Genomic DNA, 15,806 nt, shown 5'->3' on the forward strand with positions numbered 1-15,806 from the left:
ACTAAAAATGTCCATTTTCACAGAGCTCTCAAGAGGACTGAGATAAAATACACAAGAGACAAATCCTACATAAAACAGCCATAGATGGCCAGCATCCATGAGAATCACTCTCGGTATTAGACTCCTTCCTCCGGGGCCCTCATTTACAAACAAAGGACCGAGGAAGCTAACCGTTACTCCGCATACAATGTCCCAGAGTCAACTTACAAAGGAGAGATATGCAAATAAATAGTGCAGATAGGCATAGAAATAAGAAAAATAAGGTATTCTTAAAATTTTACTTAAAATGCCCAGGTTTTCACAAAAGTGTTCTGGCTGATAAAGAAACGCTCAGAGAATAAATGCTGTGAAGGCTTTGTAATTATATGAATTTCATCTTAATTCTACTCAAGAAGCACAACCTGGTGTCTCTGATTTACAATAATTCAACCAGTAAAATCAATGTTCAAAAACAGCAGACAATTTTACTTCAGGAACATCAAGATCTTTCTGATCATGGACCATGACTTGGTGCCAGAAGACCAAGGCTATGAAGCCAAAATAGTGGAGCCCACTCTCCATCTCCTCACTGTAAACATCCCTGGTCCAATCATAAGACACTGGAGAACACAGAACTCCCTAACTCAGATCTCAGAGAAATATCTGTCCTTTCATGTTCGGCTAGTGATGTAGACTGAATGTGTGTGTGCCCCTCCCCCCAAATTCACATGTCAAAGTCCTGACCGCTAGTGTGATGGTATAAGGAGGTGGGGCCTTTAGGAGGTGATTGGGTTTAGATGAGATCATGAGGGTGGGGGCCGTGATGGAATCAGTGTGCTTATAAGGAGAGGAAGAGACCAGAGCTCTTTCTCCCTTTGCCATGGTGAGGGTGCAGCAAGAAGGTGAGTGTCTGAAAACCAAGAAGAGAAAACTACCAGAAAGTGAATCTGTCAGCACCGTGATCTTAAGACTGACCATCTCCAGAACTAGGAGAAAATACATTTTGGTTGTTGAAGCCACTCAATCTATAGTATATTGTTATGGCAGCCCAAAACAACTTATACAGATAGCCATGGTTTCTTGTGAATCCTCCTTCCCCAGAAGAGATGGACTAAGAGCCAGGATGAAATAGTAAAGAGAACAATGGAGTGAAAACCAAAAAGCCGAAGTTTTAGTCCTCACCAACCACGAACTCAATGCAAGTTGTGAAGCAAATTAACTTACTTCTCTGGACTTTAACATTCTCATCATTAAAATTTTAAGGATAAACAAATTGCTAATACTCATTGATGTGCCTAAAATCTATGATTTTATGAGGGTATCCTGGGAGCTATGGTGGAACGGTGTCCTGTGTCATGGCAAGCCAGTGGAGGTCAGTGTTCCTTAAATGTCACCTGCCTGCCAGGTTGACACACTAGATTCCGTAATGCCACCTGTTATCTAGTCCTAACATGATGCTCTGACCTGGACCAACTTGACAAGTGATGTCCAGAATGGGCCTCCTCCTCTCTACCCCACCTCTTGCCTACCCCTTCCTTACCAGTCTATTCTCACAAAAAAATACCTTCCTGAAAGTCATTATGGCTCTTCAATGGCTCCTTTCTAGATGATATTACAATAACTAATTATAATGAACTAGAGGCCCTGTGGACGAGATTCGTGCACTCAGGGGAGGGGCGGGGGGTCCCTCAGCCCAGCCTGCGCCCTCTTGCCATCTGGGAGCCCTCGGGGAATGTCTGACTGACAGCTGAGGCCCACTCGCCATGCCATCAGGTGAACATCCTTAGCGCTGCCACAGAGGCGGAAGAGGCTCGCTGCGCTTACCAGTTGTGAGCTGGGCTCAGGGCTTCTGGGTGAGCAGCGCTCCCCCTGTGGGAGCCCACTGACCACCAGGGGGCAGCTCCTGCATTGAGCATCTGGCCCTTGGTGGTCAGTGCACGTCATAGTGACTGTTCATTCCGCCATTCGATCAATTTGCCTATTAGCCTTTTATTATATAGGATGATACATTATCAACAGGCAAAATATCAAAAATTATTGGAGACGGTTACAGAGATGCAGATGTTGTCTGCCTTGAGCTGTGACCATTATCAAGTCACATTAGAATCAATCAACCCATACTGCACAGTGTCCCATAAATCACGACATCTGTGCAGTTGCCATGCTCGCTTCCGCCCACACCCAGAAGTACCTTATTCCAATGTTCTGCCATAAAACTCTCAGGGATTCTGGCAGACAGAAGTTACAACCTGAGTACAATGAATCTGGTTGAGGGATGTGAATGCCATTTTTGGAAATCTTGGACTTCTTTAGCAAAAACAAGAATGAGGTTCCTTATGGGGAAAGTTCTCACTGTATGTAATGGGTTGGATTAATCCAAACCTCTGTCACAGACCTTCTTTGTTCCTATCATCAATCTTTTTGCTATGATATAAACACATCTCCCCTCTGGCAAAGTAACTTTTGCCCATCTTCCGAGGAAATGGCATTCTCCTAGCCTCTGGACCAACTATAGCTCCAAATTAAACTGAAAACCCCCCTGAGAGCTCTTCAATGTCCATGTACAAGAACATTAAATATGTTTATATCTGTGTGCCAATAAGAAAGAGGGTCCAAATCTCTGAACCCTATCACTAATGCAGCTACGGCAACATTATTTGATCAACTTGTTCTAAAGGCCGTTGTCATGAAGGAGAATAGTGTACGGTGGAGCACTGGCAGGCTAACAAGCATTGTCTCATAAGAAGAAGAGGAAAACGCTTAAATACTTCCAGATTTTCTAAAAGAACTTGTAAAAAATTTGCTTTGGCTTGAGCAGAACATTCTTCATCAGCAAGGTTGGTTGTTGTTTTTTTAATCCACCCAGCTTTCTTTTGTTAGAGTAATCAAAACAACGTTAGGTATTTTGAGGTATCTGGTACCACCCTAATCCTCTGATATTTCAGGCTATTGATTGTATAAAGTATCAACTGTGACGGGGGCATTAACTGCTGGAAATGTATCCACATCGATTTCTGAGAGTGTATTTGTTTAAAGCCTGCTGAAGCCAAACCATGGGCTTCAAGGAATTCCAGACAACTACTTTAGTTTATGAAACGGTATTTTAAAAGCTACACCAAGACAAAAATGGTTTTAAAGTAACACACAAAGGGAAATAACTCTTAAGCGTGAAACTTCTGATTTGACAGATCAAATTTGGGCTGCCTATTTTATCCATCTCTACAATGATTTGAGCATGTCAATAGTCAAGTCTACCAGGTGGTGATACATGTGTGTCTTGCTATTCTTAAGTTGCAAAAAGAGTAGCTAAGTATTGTCATGACTGTATTTCTGACGTGCTAATTCCTATTAGCCTTTCCTTGCAGCAAAACAATATGAATGACATCATACATGCTAGTGCTAACTGGTAAAAATATTTAAAAAGTTTAAGTTCCATTACCAAGGATGTGTCTAAAAGGATACACTCCTGTTAAGGGAGGAAATGAAGGTGGGCATATAGGCATGGTTACTATTACTATGGCAACCAGATCACTCCCAAATAATGAGCATAAAGGCCTCTTTTCCCCAATGCTTATTCCTACAACTGTATTGAGAGACATTTTCTATATTAAACTTCAATGTCTGTCAGTTTCCTTTTTGTCTATATAGAGATATTGAAAGGAACGAAAACCATGTGGGGCCTCACAGCACTATGTACATTGTAACACGTGCCTTACTGGGTTAAGCTTTCCATTTTTTTGTGTCGTATCCAAGTACACAGAACTCAAAACTAATAATTACTTGTGGTTTGGTTGCAAGTAGCATAGAAAAACTGAATGCCACAAATCATATTAATAGCTTTTTTTTAGTTCTCTGCAAGCAGGGAATCAAGTCTGTCTCGACCACTGCTCTGCCACTTGGCAGGAACATTTACAGCTCACCTAAGAACCACTTGCTTCCCGCTATGTCCCAGCTCCCTAACTATATTAGTCAGCTCGGGCTGCCATACAAAATACCACAGATTGAGGCGGGGGAGCGGCTTAAACACAGACACTCCTTTCATCAGAGTTCTGGAGGGTCAAGTCCAACCTCAAGATGCCATCAGGGGCCGTCTGGATGAGGACTCCCGTGCTGGCTTGCAGGAGGCCACTGTCTTGTTGTGTCCTCAACATGGCAAAGAGAGCAAGCTCGCTGGTATCTCCTAAGAACACTAATCCCGCCGGCCAGTGTGGCTCAGTGGTTGAGCATTGACCTATGAACCAGGAGGTCACAGTTCAATACCCTGTCAGGGCACAGGCCCAGGTTATGGGCTTGATCCCCGGTAGGGGGCATGTAGGAGGCAGCCAATCGATGATTCTCTCTCATCACTGATGCTTCTATCTCTCTTTCTCTGAAATCAATAAAAACATGTATTTTTTAAAAAGAACACTAATCCTATTGTTTTCAGGGCCCCACACTTATTAATGCATTTAATCTTAGTTACCTCCTTACAGACCATCTCCAAATATAGCTGCAATGGGGTTAATGCTTCAAGCTATGTATTTGGAGGTGGAACACAATTCAGCCATAACACTGCCATAAAACTAACAGTGAGAGAGGGCCATGTAACTCAATCTGTGTAATGGGCTACAGGAAAAGTCCTGTGTGTCCCCTGCAGTAAGCACCTCTCTCCCTCTGCTACAGGAATTGAGGAGGCTGTGTATTCTAGACAGCATATCAGGAACATGGTGAAACCACCATTAGCCTGAGTCCCTGAGAGGTGAGTAGCACAGGGGCCCCTGCTCATCTGTCAGACATCTAGTGCATACAAAATAGAAGTTTTTGTTGTGTTTGTTACTACAGCACAACCGAGCCTAATCTGACTGATGCTCATATATTTACTAACTACTCACCTGTGCCCAGCACTGAGCTCTGCTCATAAGAGCCCCGCCCTCATGAAAAAGGCAAGCTTTGGGAGGTGCTGACTTCTGAGAGAAGTCTCTTAAGTCAGGGTGGATTTGAGAGCTCATTCTAGGTGTTGTATCTGATATTTGTATAGCTTGCTCTGTCCACAGATCTGGTGCCATTTGTTAGTATCAGTGGGATCTAGGATCGTGGAAAAGAAAGATGTCAAAATCATCATAGTCAGAGGACTGTCGAGCTAAAAGAGGTCTTGGTAGTCCTCTCAGCCAAACCAGTTATTTGTAAAGTAAAGAAAGTGAGGGCCAGAGAATGGTGAGTTTGCCAAAATGGAAAAAAGAGCTATCGACTTGGAAATAACACAAGTCTGTCCCTACCTCTGTGAGCTTCAAGTTTCACTTAGGTAACTGGGAGACAAGACTACCTACTTTTCCTTGTTTTGAAGTTGTTCTGAAGGCCAACCAAGGCCATGACTGTGAATGTTCTCTATCAGTTATCAATTTTATAAAAATCCACTGTCTTCCTAAGATGCCTGCCCCAAAGCCACAGGATATTAAGACCATTTTCTTAACAACTCCATTAAAGCTTGCACAATCTAAACCAGTCCTCCTCAAGATGGTCATCTTGAAGGCACTTCCGTCTTTGTTCAAAATATTTAGAACTCCTCTGTCTGGACTTCAGAGTTCTCTTCAGGGCTAAGGACATGTTCTTTTCAATACCCTCAGTGGTGGCAAATCCCTGCTCCCTGGAGGCTAAATTGACCATAGGAAGTTTCCAGTTCATCGAGACTACAGTAAATGAGGGAGCTGCAGGAGATTAAAGAAAGACTGACTTTTCTGTGCCGCTCATAAACTGGTTCTGAAACAATTCTTTTGAAACAGAAATTTTGAAATACAGCCGCAGTATTACTAGAGTAAATGCAGAGTCTCAGAGAGAGATCTTGTTGAAAGAGAATCTCCAATCTATATCTATATATATAAAAAGCCGTGGCCACAACGCTGTAACGCCGTAATGACCAAACAACCAGTCACCAGGAGGTGCACTGATGGATCTCACGGGCGCGGTGGGTCTGGGTCTGGGGTCTCGCACAATTTCGGCTCACACAGTGTGGCCCACAGGCTCTGATCACAGCAAGGCTGGTGGCTGGAGGACAGGGTGGCGGGCAGGTGGGTGTGGCGAGGCGCGTGCGGGTGGGCGGGGCAGTGAGCAGGTGAGCGGGGCTTGCATGGGTGAGCGGGGCCATACTATTTCTCGCGCTGGGCTTCTAGTTTTACATATGAATCTCTTACAAACAAAAGGAGGGCAAGAGTAGAAAAATATGGAAGGATGGGAAAGAAAACAAAAACAGGACTATCACGGTGGCACGGAAGGTGCAGGGTGGAGTAGGACAATTACTCTGTTGTCGCTCAACATAGGGCCATGTTGCCTTTTTCACTGTAACTTTATGGATCAGATTGCAAAGGGCTGGTTTTTGGGGGGTTTTTTTCCGGTTTGGGGGTGGTTTATTTATTTATTTATTTATTTTAGTAAAACAGATGATTCCACTTCATCTGAACAAATTTCAATTCCAAAGTATCATGTAGACAATGCCAAGAAACAACATCAGACCCTAGAAATACCAGCTGTGACTCTTTAAACGTTTTTGTAATTTACAGAGCCTAAATCAACCATCAATTTAAGCCATGGTCTCTTAAAACTACTTCCAACATGCTCAACACTATCATCTTCCAATGTAACGACCACAAGATCTTACCACTTTGCCAATATCAGAAGTGATGTAACTTCCGCTCTGTAACACACTGCCCCATAATTATTTTCAATGCCTATTCTGCAAAAGCAAGAGTCTAAGTATTAATTGGTGTGTTATTATAGTGAGCCCTAGAGGTATAAAATACAGAAATTGGATATCCCATGTCATGATAAAGGCATTTTCATTGCCAATAAAATGCAAACCATCTGAGAGGATGGGCGTGGGAAGAACCAAAGGAGCCTGGACTTGCTCATCTATGAAACAAGTCAGGCTCAATGAACACTGGACTCTTTGGTGTCCAAAGATATTGGTCTGGGTAAAGACTGGATATTGGGCAGGAGGAAAGGTAATATCTGGGTCATCACCCATTCTCTGAAGTCCTCTACTTCAGTTCTAAGAATCTGTATTTTGATGATCCTAACAGTTCAGTCCCACATTCTCCATCCAAATAAAGCTAGCCATCCTCCCTGCCACTTGGCATGAGCCCAGGGACACGCAGACATGTTCCTTTTCACAGACAGAAGCTTCCCCTTTGGATCCAATCCTCATCTACACCGTCTTTTCAACTCCATGGAAGAAGTCCCTGCTTGAAGCTGGCAGGGCTTGGAGGAGCAGGATCAGCAATACTGTGGCTCCGGGCACCTCTCACGGAAGTGTGCGTACTTTCAGCAATACCTCTACTGTGGACACAGGTAAGGGTTGGCAAGGACGGCCCCTGCAGAGCCACTGGAGACAACCAGACTCACTCACACTCAATTAAATGCCTCTTGGATTGTGCCAAGGCAGTGTTTGAGTGGGACACCGAAGAAAAGCATAGGAAGGGCCTGGTGTTAATGACGTATTCCACCTGAAGAAGGCCAAACGTCAGTAAATGCAATCAGCGCGCCCCAATGTGTCTCTCTGCTCGTGGAGAAGGCAGACATCTGGTGGCTCCCGCCCTGCCTTCCTTACGCCCTGCCAACAGCACCTCAGCCAGGTGAAGTTCCGCTGGGGGGGCTTGCCCTAAGGGCACGTGAGCTGCAGAAATGGGCAACATACATACCTGTTGACCCAGTTCTCCTTCCGACATCAAGAATAATACATATAACACATACATGACAGGCTAAGAGTCTCTGGTAAGTGTTTGATAGTTACTCTTTCATTAGACTTCTCCTCTATGTTAGTGGGTGTCGTTTTTGGTCTCAATCTGGGAAAGAACCAATGTGAAATGAGTCTGGCATTATCCCTGTCAGAAGAAAACTATTATTTCACCAGTGCTCTAGGCTTCCCCTCAGTTATACTCCTCCAGTCAGAGCAGAGGGAATCCTCTGGAAATTAAATATTAGGTCTCCAAGCAGAACTGATTATTCCAACTCCCTTAGTAGGCTACTAAATTCGCTTTCCATCCTGAGCAGAGATTTTGAACATCTTCAGCCCATCTCTGTATCTATGTCTGTACCTACTCATCCATCTGTATTCTCCCTGCCATAGGGAACTGACAGGCACGGCACCTGTTCCCCCTCCTCCCTCACTGGCTCATGTGTGGGGAAAACCAAGAAATATTTTTCTTCAAAGTCTTGTGACAGAGTATCGAGTTTTTTTTAAAGTACTTTCAGCCATGTAATTAGGATACTTTCCACTTCAATGAACTCACACTTTCCTGTTAATTTCTCTACGATGCTTATTAAAAAAAACATTTTCTTAAACAAAAGCTAAGTGCATCTGTTTGGCCCTTTAGAAGTGTGTGTTTATGTGTGCATGTGTGCGTGAATGTGTGTGTGTGTTCCAGTGCTAAGGTTTAGAGTTTGATGATGCTATTGAATTTATCTGCCAAGAGACCTATCTCCAATTAAATAATCTTTTTCTCCAATAGCCCATTCTGTTTCCATTTTTCCTGTCCAAAAAGAGCTGTTGGAACAACTTCTGAAAGTTCTAAGGGGATCCCAAACAATTCTCGTGCCACTTTAACTCGGTTTTGCCCCAGGTCTTATTATTTATATGACCAATAATTAAAGGGGAAAAAAGGCTTTTCCAACAACTTTACATCAAGAACTGATCCTCTCTTCCTATTCCATAAACATTATTGTCTTCTATAGAATACATCTTAAAGAATTTAATCTTGGTTTGTTTCTTGTGGGTGTTTTTTTGTTTGGGGTATTTTGGTTTTTTTACTGTTAAGGGGGATTCTATGGTTGTAAACTATAAGAGTTGGTTTAGATATTATTTGATCATCTTTATCTGTGTAAGGACACTGTACTAGAAATATCTTTTATTCCGTTTATCTTTACTCCCGGTTTTCCAGCATTTTCGTTCTTCTTAGTTAACTCAGGTGTGACTCTGTGGACTCTTCTGATCTTCTGGCATTTGCAATAAGATCCTGAAGAGTTTTTTCCTCATCCTACAATGCCTGTGTCTAATGAAGGAGCACATTCCCCCCTTTAACAAAGAGCATGGGATTGCACACCCAGGCAATGGCAGACCCCAGCGTGGAAGCTGAACCTTGAACCCTACATCATGATTTTGAACTCTCCACAGACAAGACAAGGTCTTTTCATACCATCTGGCATCATTAAGTAACTATAAATATTTATTTCCAGCAATTGGGCAATAAATAAAACATGTTGGAAACAACCAAAAACTCAGATGCCAAGTAAGTTTCAAATTGAAAGCAAAGGTCACAATGGAAAGCAAAGGGTGCCCTTGCACAACGGGAAAGGTACAGACATTCAACGTCCCTGTGGAAGAAAAGTAGATCACAGGGGTATTTTCTGAAATTCGGCCTCCTCTTATAGAGGAACACTAGCATAGAAGTGTTCACGTTTTAAGCACATGTAAACATGAGATTATCTTGAAAGTAGCTGGTAATTGTAACCACTGGAGATGTAATTCTAACTTGATCTACACAGTGAGCAAACTCTCCAACATGTTTTCAAATATACATGGTGCACCCTGTCTACTGCAGGAAGCCAGGTACCTAACTCTGTCAAAGCTATGACTTGTCAAGTACTTGAAACTTGATTTACATTCAAGAATCCAATTCCTCCTCCAAGCCACCCCATATATTTATTGGATTAATTTCTATTCTTTTTAATACTTTAAAGGAAATTAAATGATGTCTGTACCTAGCCCAATGCACATAAAAATCAATACTTTATATGATGTTAAGACTCAGAAATTATTATGAGGACACTGAGAGATCGAACATCGCTTTCCACAATAGGAAGGGTCCCTTCCACCCATATCTTGACACTGTCAAGGTGGGAAACATTATAGTTGTTTCTGATTCCATTATTCCTGTTCTTTTCTCTTTATATACATGCCAAAGAAATGTCCTCTGTTCTCATGAATCTATCATCACTAGATCTATTCACTAACCACTGAATTTTCTCCATTAATCCTCTTCCACTCCATCTCTAACACAGCTTTGGATTTCCCAATTGATATCCAAGAATACACCGTTCTTAATGTCATTCAAGAATGAGGCTGCTTAAAACAAGATGTAGCTACTCATCTTCATCTCACAATCCTCCCCCAAGGGCCAGTTAATCAATCATAGCAAGCATTTATCTGATTTCTGAAGCAAGGGAATTCAGAATAGTCCTACTCATCACCATCTTTTTCTTCGCAGCAGCCCATAATCAAATCCTGATGCTTGATTCTTTGCGAAAGCCCTTATTGTCATCTCTTTATTTTCAACTTTTCTCCTAGATTAGACCCTATTCATTTCACAATTGGACCAAGGCCAACTTCTCTTCCCTGGCCTCCTCAGGTCTACCCTACATCCACCTACCCACCCCATTCATTCAGAACGTGAAACATTTTAAATTATTTTCTAAAAATTCATTAGCTCTTTAAAGTTACAACTTTTAAAATCAGCTTAAAATTATATTATTCCACAGGAATATCTCTGAGATATTGCAGCTTCAGTTCCAGACCTCCACAATGAAGCAAATATTGCAATAAAGTGAGTCACATGAATTTTTTGGTTTTCCAGTACACATAAAATTATATTTACACTATACTATTGTCTATCAAGTGTGCAACAACATTAAGTCTAAAAATATACATACCTTAATTTAAAATACTGTATTGCTAAAAAAAAAAAAATGCTAACTATCATCTGAGTCTGTTGGAAAAACAGTGCCAATAGACTTGCTCAACGCTGGGTTGCCACAAACTTTCAATTTATAAAAAATTCAGTATCTGGGAAGCACAATATAATGAAGCACAATAAAAGGAAGTATGCCTATATTAGTAAATTTTGATAATTTTAATGTTTCCCCCTTTTTGTCCTCATAAGAAAATTTCAAATATGCTGAGATATTTGATACAACGACCTTATATACCCACTTCTCAGAGTAAACAATTGTTACAATGTTACAATATTTGTGTGTAAATGCATCTGAAGATAAATTATGGACATAACAGCATTTTACCCTAAGTTTTTCATTTATCTTTCAAAAATAAAAACACTGTCCTACAAACCCTAATACCATTATCAACACCTAAAAAATTAATAATTCCAAAATATCATCTAGTATCTACATTAAATTTCCCTAATTGTTCCCCAAATATCTTCTAGAGGTGGGTTGGCTTTTGCTGTTGTGACTCTTAAGTTTCTGTCTAGAAAAGTCATTCTACTTTTTTCCCATTATATGATTTTTCTTAAGAAACCAGGCAATATTATCGTATATTATGAATCCGCCTGATGGGGGTGAGTAGGGGTTATATTTTTAGCTTGTTTCTTTACCCTCAATACTCCCTGTCAGTTGGGGTTAGGTGTAAAGGCTTGGTTAGACTCAGATTAAACATATTTGGCATGGTTAGTTTTAGGGTGATATGCAAAGTTCATACTGGATCACATCAGGGGGCACATGAGGTCAGTTGTCCCACTTTTAATGACTCTGAGTTTGATCACTTGATCAAGGGGGTTTCCCACTATTCTGCCTTGACACCAAGTCATTTCGATGGCCCTGTGCCTTGGGTTTACGAGGCTCCATGCTTTGCAAACATCTGCCAGGAATCCTGAGCCAGTTCACATCTCCAGTCTCTCTGATACTTCTTCCTCACCCATTTCTTGCCAAATTCTCTTTCCTCTGTTTAATTATTCTCCCCCTTTTCTCTGTGACAATTGCCCATTTTCCTCCACCACCCAAGCAATTTGTAAAACTCTATTCTATGAAGCTTCCCAGAACTTACTAGTAAATACATTAATCACAGTTCATGCTGGGTTCTCAACCCCAAGCTTTCTGCCTAATTATTAGAATGTGCCACAGAAACAAGGCCTACTTCTGCCAAATTGGTTTTGTATATGCCCTTTTATTATAGCACATAAACATAGATGCTTACTGATAACTCCATGGCATTGTAAGTCTCAATAGTTGAAATCTGCAGCTAATAAGACTATTGCCATGAGCAAAGCACTAGTGAGCATTTATGCAGCTGTTTTGACCATTCATTTAGAACATCCTTTTTTAATATATATATTTTTTAAATATATTATATTGATTTTTTACAGAGAGGAAGGGAGAGAGATAGAGAGTTAGAAACATCGATCAGCTGCCTTCTGCACATCTCCTACTGAAGATGTGCCCGCAACCGAGGTACATGCCCTTGACCGGAATCGAACCTGGGACCCTTCAGTCCGCAGGCCAACGCTCTATCCACTGAGCCAAACCGGTTTTGGCAATATATATTTTTAATTTGTTTCAGAAAGTAAGGGAGAGAGAGAGAGCGACAGAAATATCAATGATGAAAGAGAATCATTGATCGGCTGCCTCCTGCACACCCCCTTTTAGGGATTGAGCCTGAAACCCGGGCATGTGTCCTGGCCAGGAATCAAGCCTTGGTCTCATGGTTCATAGGGTGATGCTCAACCACTGAGCTACTCGGGCCTGGCTTTACCATTCATATAAAATCTACCTATACCTCCCCCTCTAGCTGGGTATGCAAACCAACCATAGCAAGAAAGCACAAATGTTTTCAAACATCTTTGTAGGATACATCTTATATACTAGTAACTATTCACCAGCAATGTATTTTTTTCAAGATTGTTCATTATTATTTTCTATAATTTGGATCATCCTAATTGCACTAATTAATCTGGCGATCATAGACATCCAGCACCGTGTCTCACCAACAGGAGACAAATATAAACTAAGAATGTTTTCTAAAACCAGGTCTTATTTTGAAGCTTCATATTAGTGACTACACCTGCAAAAAGAATTAAGACTCAAGATCGCTGTCTGGATCATTCAGACCGAATGCCAGAGAGGCATGCAGATAAAGCAGAAGTATTCCATTGAGTTTGAATTATTTAAGTAACTCCCCCAATTAGCCAATTCATTTTAATTATATGGTCCAGCTTAGGCTGAAAAGTAAATAATGCTTTAATCTTTTTTAGTTAGCACATTCCGGCCTAATATTACACAAGAATAACAAGTTTGTGAGTACTTCATTTTCTTGCTTTTTATCATCTGTGTTCCAACTTGGAAACGGGAGAAAGGCACTGGGCACACAATTTTAAAAGGATCTGTTTTTTCCTTCCTCATAACCAAACTAAGGTGAAATGACTAAACAATGCAAATGGCACCAAATTCATCCTCTCTCTCCAAAGCTGGTCCAGGGCACAATTTGTGAAGTGCATGAAGTATATCTTCAGCCCCACTGCCCCTATAAAAAGCTGCTCTTAGCGCAACCATCAAGACTTTACTTCAAAGCTAAACTTAAATCAATCCTGTTCCTTCTTCCAAAAAGTATTTGCTTAAACTTTGGTCTTCAAAAGCTGTGGCAGGTTTAGGAGGCATTTCAAGTACCTGAGGGCTACACCTATTAACCTATTAACCAGCAACTACTACTACACAATGAAGATTGCGTTTGGGGAGATCAAGCCTTCCCTGCCTTGCTGAAGTTACATGACATAAACAATCACTGACTATTATTAAGTTTGAGACTATGGATAGATGAGTATCTTCTAAACTAGCATTTGCATAGTTTTACAACATTTGCAAAACAGTGCTCAGATTGCCTTGTCTAACCTTAACAAAACCCAATATTCTTGTCTCTACCTTACAGATAAAAAAGCTGGTTCCCTGCTACCAAGGTCTGGGCCCCTAGTTATAGCCAAGATCGTATAACTCCATATGGTGCTCTTTCTACTCAGGTCTACAAACCAATTTTGCCTTCTTTCCCTGGGAGAAAGGTGCTAACCCTACCATGGATTTGCCCAGAACCTAAAAGTATTTTCCAGGTTTCTAAAGCAACAACAATTGATTCTTGTTACCCTCAAATATTTCACACACACAATATTCTTTAAATATTCAGGTACGAAGAGAAACATAATAAATTCACCTCACTTACTCTTCTCATGTGAGGCTAAAATCATGATCAAGTGACAGGAGGAGAACCACAGGACAAAGCTATGTCATAACCACATAATCCCAAAGCAGTCAGCACCAAGTGGTTTGGGTAAAAGAGCCAACATTTTTGTTGCCTTCATTGAGCACTTTCAATGATGAGTTTTAAAAGAAAATCGGCCTCCCTTCTACTTTATGATATAGATATAGGCCTAAAGTTATATGTAAATCCAGTGCTATTTAAAATGTACTTCAAACATCTCAGTCATTGCCAATCCAGTTATGAGTTTTTATAAAGAAAATAAAAGATCACAAATTATTATTGTGTGATGGGTTCAAACCCAACTACACCTATTAACCTGCAACTACTACAAAAAGGCATGAGTATTTTCAAAGCCTTTGCAGAATATATCTCAAGCCTGTCACATGTTTTACACACAGATCAACTTAACTGGAAAACAGAAACGACAGTCAGGGACGTCCAGCAGCGTTTCTGGAAGGTCGCTACTTAAACATTATCTTACAGAGCAGAGGTTGGAAAGCTTTTCCTGTAAAGGGCCTTGCCGACCATATTTTAGACTTTGCAGATCATACGATCTGGTTGAAACCGAGCCATTCGACCGTTAAAGGCCTGAAAGCAGGACAGGCAATATGTAAATGAATGGATGTGGCTGCGTTCCAATAAAACTTTATTTACAAAAACAGGCCCATGGGTCAGTTGGCCAAGCCCTTCTATAGAAAGTCATTTTACCACGTCTGGCTTTCCTCTGAAAATGAGACTTTTCTAGAAAGCACTGCGGAAACAGGCTGGGCAGTGTTGCTCACCTGGGACCCGACGGTTTCCTGGAAGCAGCGGCCAAGCTGGGTCTTCGCAGCCACAGGATAGATGTGAGGAATGACTTGCTGGTGGGAGTACGTGGAGTGGACGGTCTGGGTCTTCTGGACGGGAAGCCCTTGGTAAGAGATCTGGGATTGGCCTGGCTGGGCTTCTTTCACCTTCTGGCCAGTTGGGCCATCGATTCTGGAAACCTGATGTATCTGGACTGAGGCCTCCGGGGGATGCTTCACGTGGATATTGACTATGTTGGGAGGAAATTTCACTGAAACAGATTGGGAGTAAAGGCTTGTTCATCATGACGAATTAGCATGCGAGTCAGCGTGAAAGTCAATTTTACTCACATACATACTTATACGCATATGTATTATACATAGGAAAAACTATACAAATGTAATATATACATATATTTGCCACACAGCCATCAAAATAAGTGAGAATAAAAGGATACATTTAATACAAAAATTAAATCTGAATTTATGTTTTAAAAAAATCAACTAATTACAAAGAGAAATTAAAACCTCTCGCAGTAACATATTCACTAAGATAATTTTTTCAGGTGAGTCATAAAAGTATGAAATTCATGCAGCTTATGGGGAGGTACATTTTATCAAATACTAGTAATAAAGACTCAAAAGTTGGATTACTTTTGAACTCATTAAGTTCCGATTGCAAAGGTGTGGAATATACTTTTCTACACTAAAAGAGGAAACACAATTTCATAGAGCACAGTTCTCTTGCCCTTAAATAACATATTGTGGGTATACGTTGGTGCTTATTGGGACACACACACGAAATACTGAAGTGTGCTATTTTATATCTGTAACAAGACTCACTTTCTGCCACTTTCAAACACAATTTCATCTTCTGATGCTAACATTCGGGTTTTAAAGAATAACAGTCAGTAACACTCTCTGACCCCTTTTTTTAAAACTGTGCATGTCTAAGAGATGCCAGGTTTAAAAGAATGAATGAGTCACAGAATTCCTGAGCTCCAAGTGACCTAGTTTACCTTCCTCTACAGAAGAAT

At 41.0% G+C, this 15,806-nt stretch overlaps 1 protein-coding gene across 14 annotated transcripts in view; it reads right to left on the bottom strand.

Moving 5' to 3' along the window:
- Window positions 1–15,806, bottom strand: part of LTBP1 (latent transforming growth factor beta binding protein 1) — a 342,667-nt gene that overhangs the window by 149,983 nt on the left and 176,878 nt on the right. For all 14 annotated transcript variants that reach the window (XM_059660163.1, XM_059660160.1, XM_059660158.1 and 11 more), the window contains one exon: window positions 14,767–15,041. In XM_059660163.1, the coding sequence (XP_059516146.1) occupies window positions 14,767–15,041 (275 nt within the window). The remainder of the gene's footprint in view (window positions 1–14,766; window positions 15,042–15,806) is intronic.

This window comes from Myotis daubentonii, chromosome 12, assembly GCF_963259705.1.
Source record: "Myotis daubentonii chromosome 12, mMyoDau2.1, whole genome shotgun sequence".
Taxonomy (NCBI): Eukaryota; Metazoa; Chordata; class Mammalia; order Chiroptera; family Vespertilionidae; genus Myotis; species Myotis daubentonii.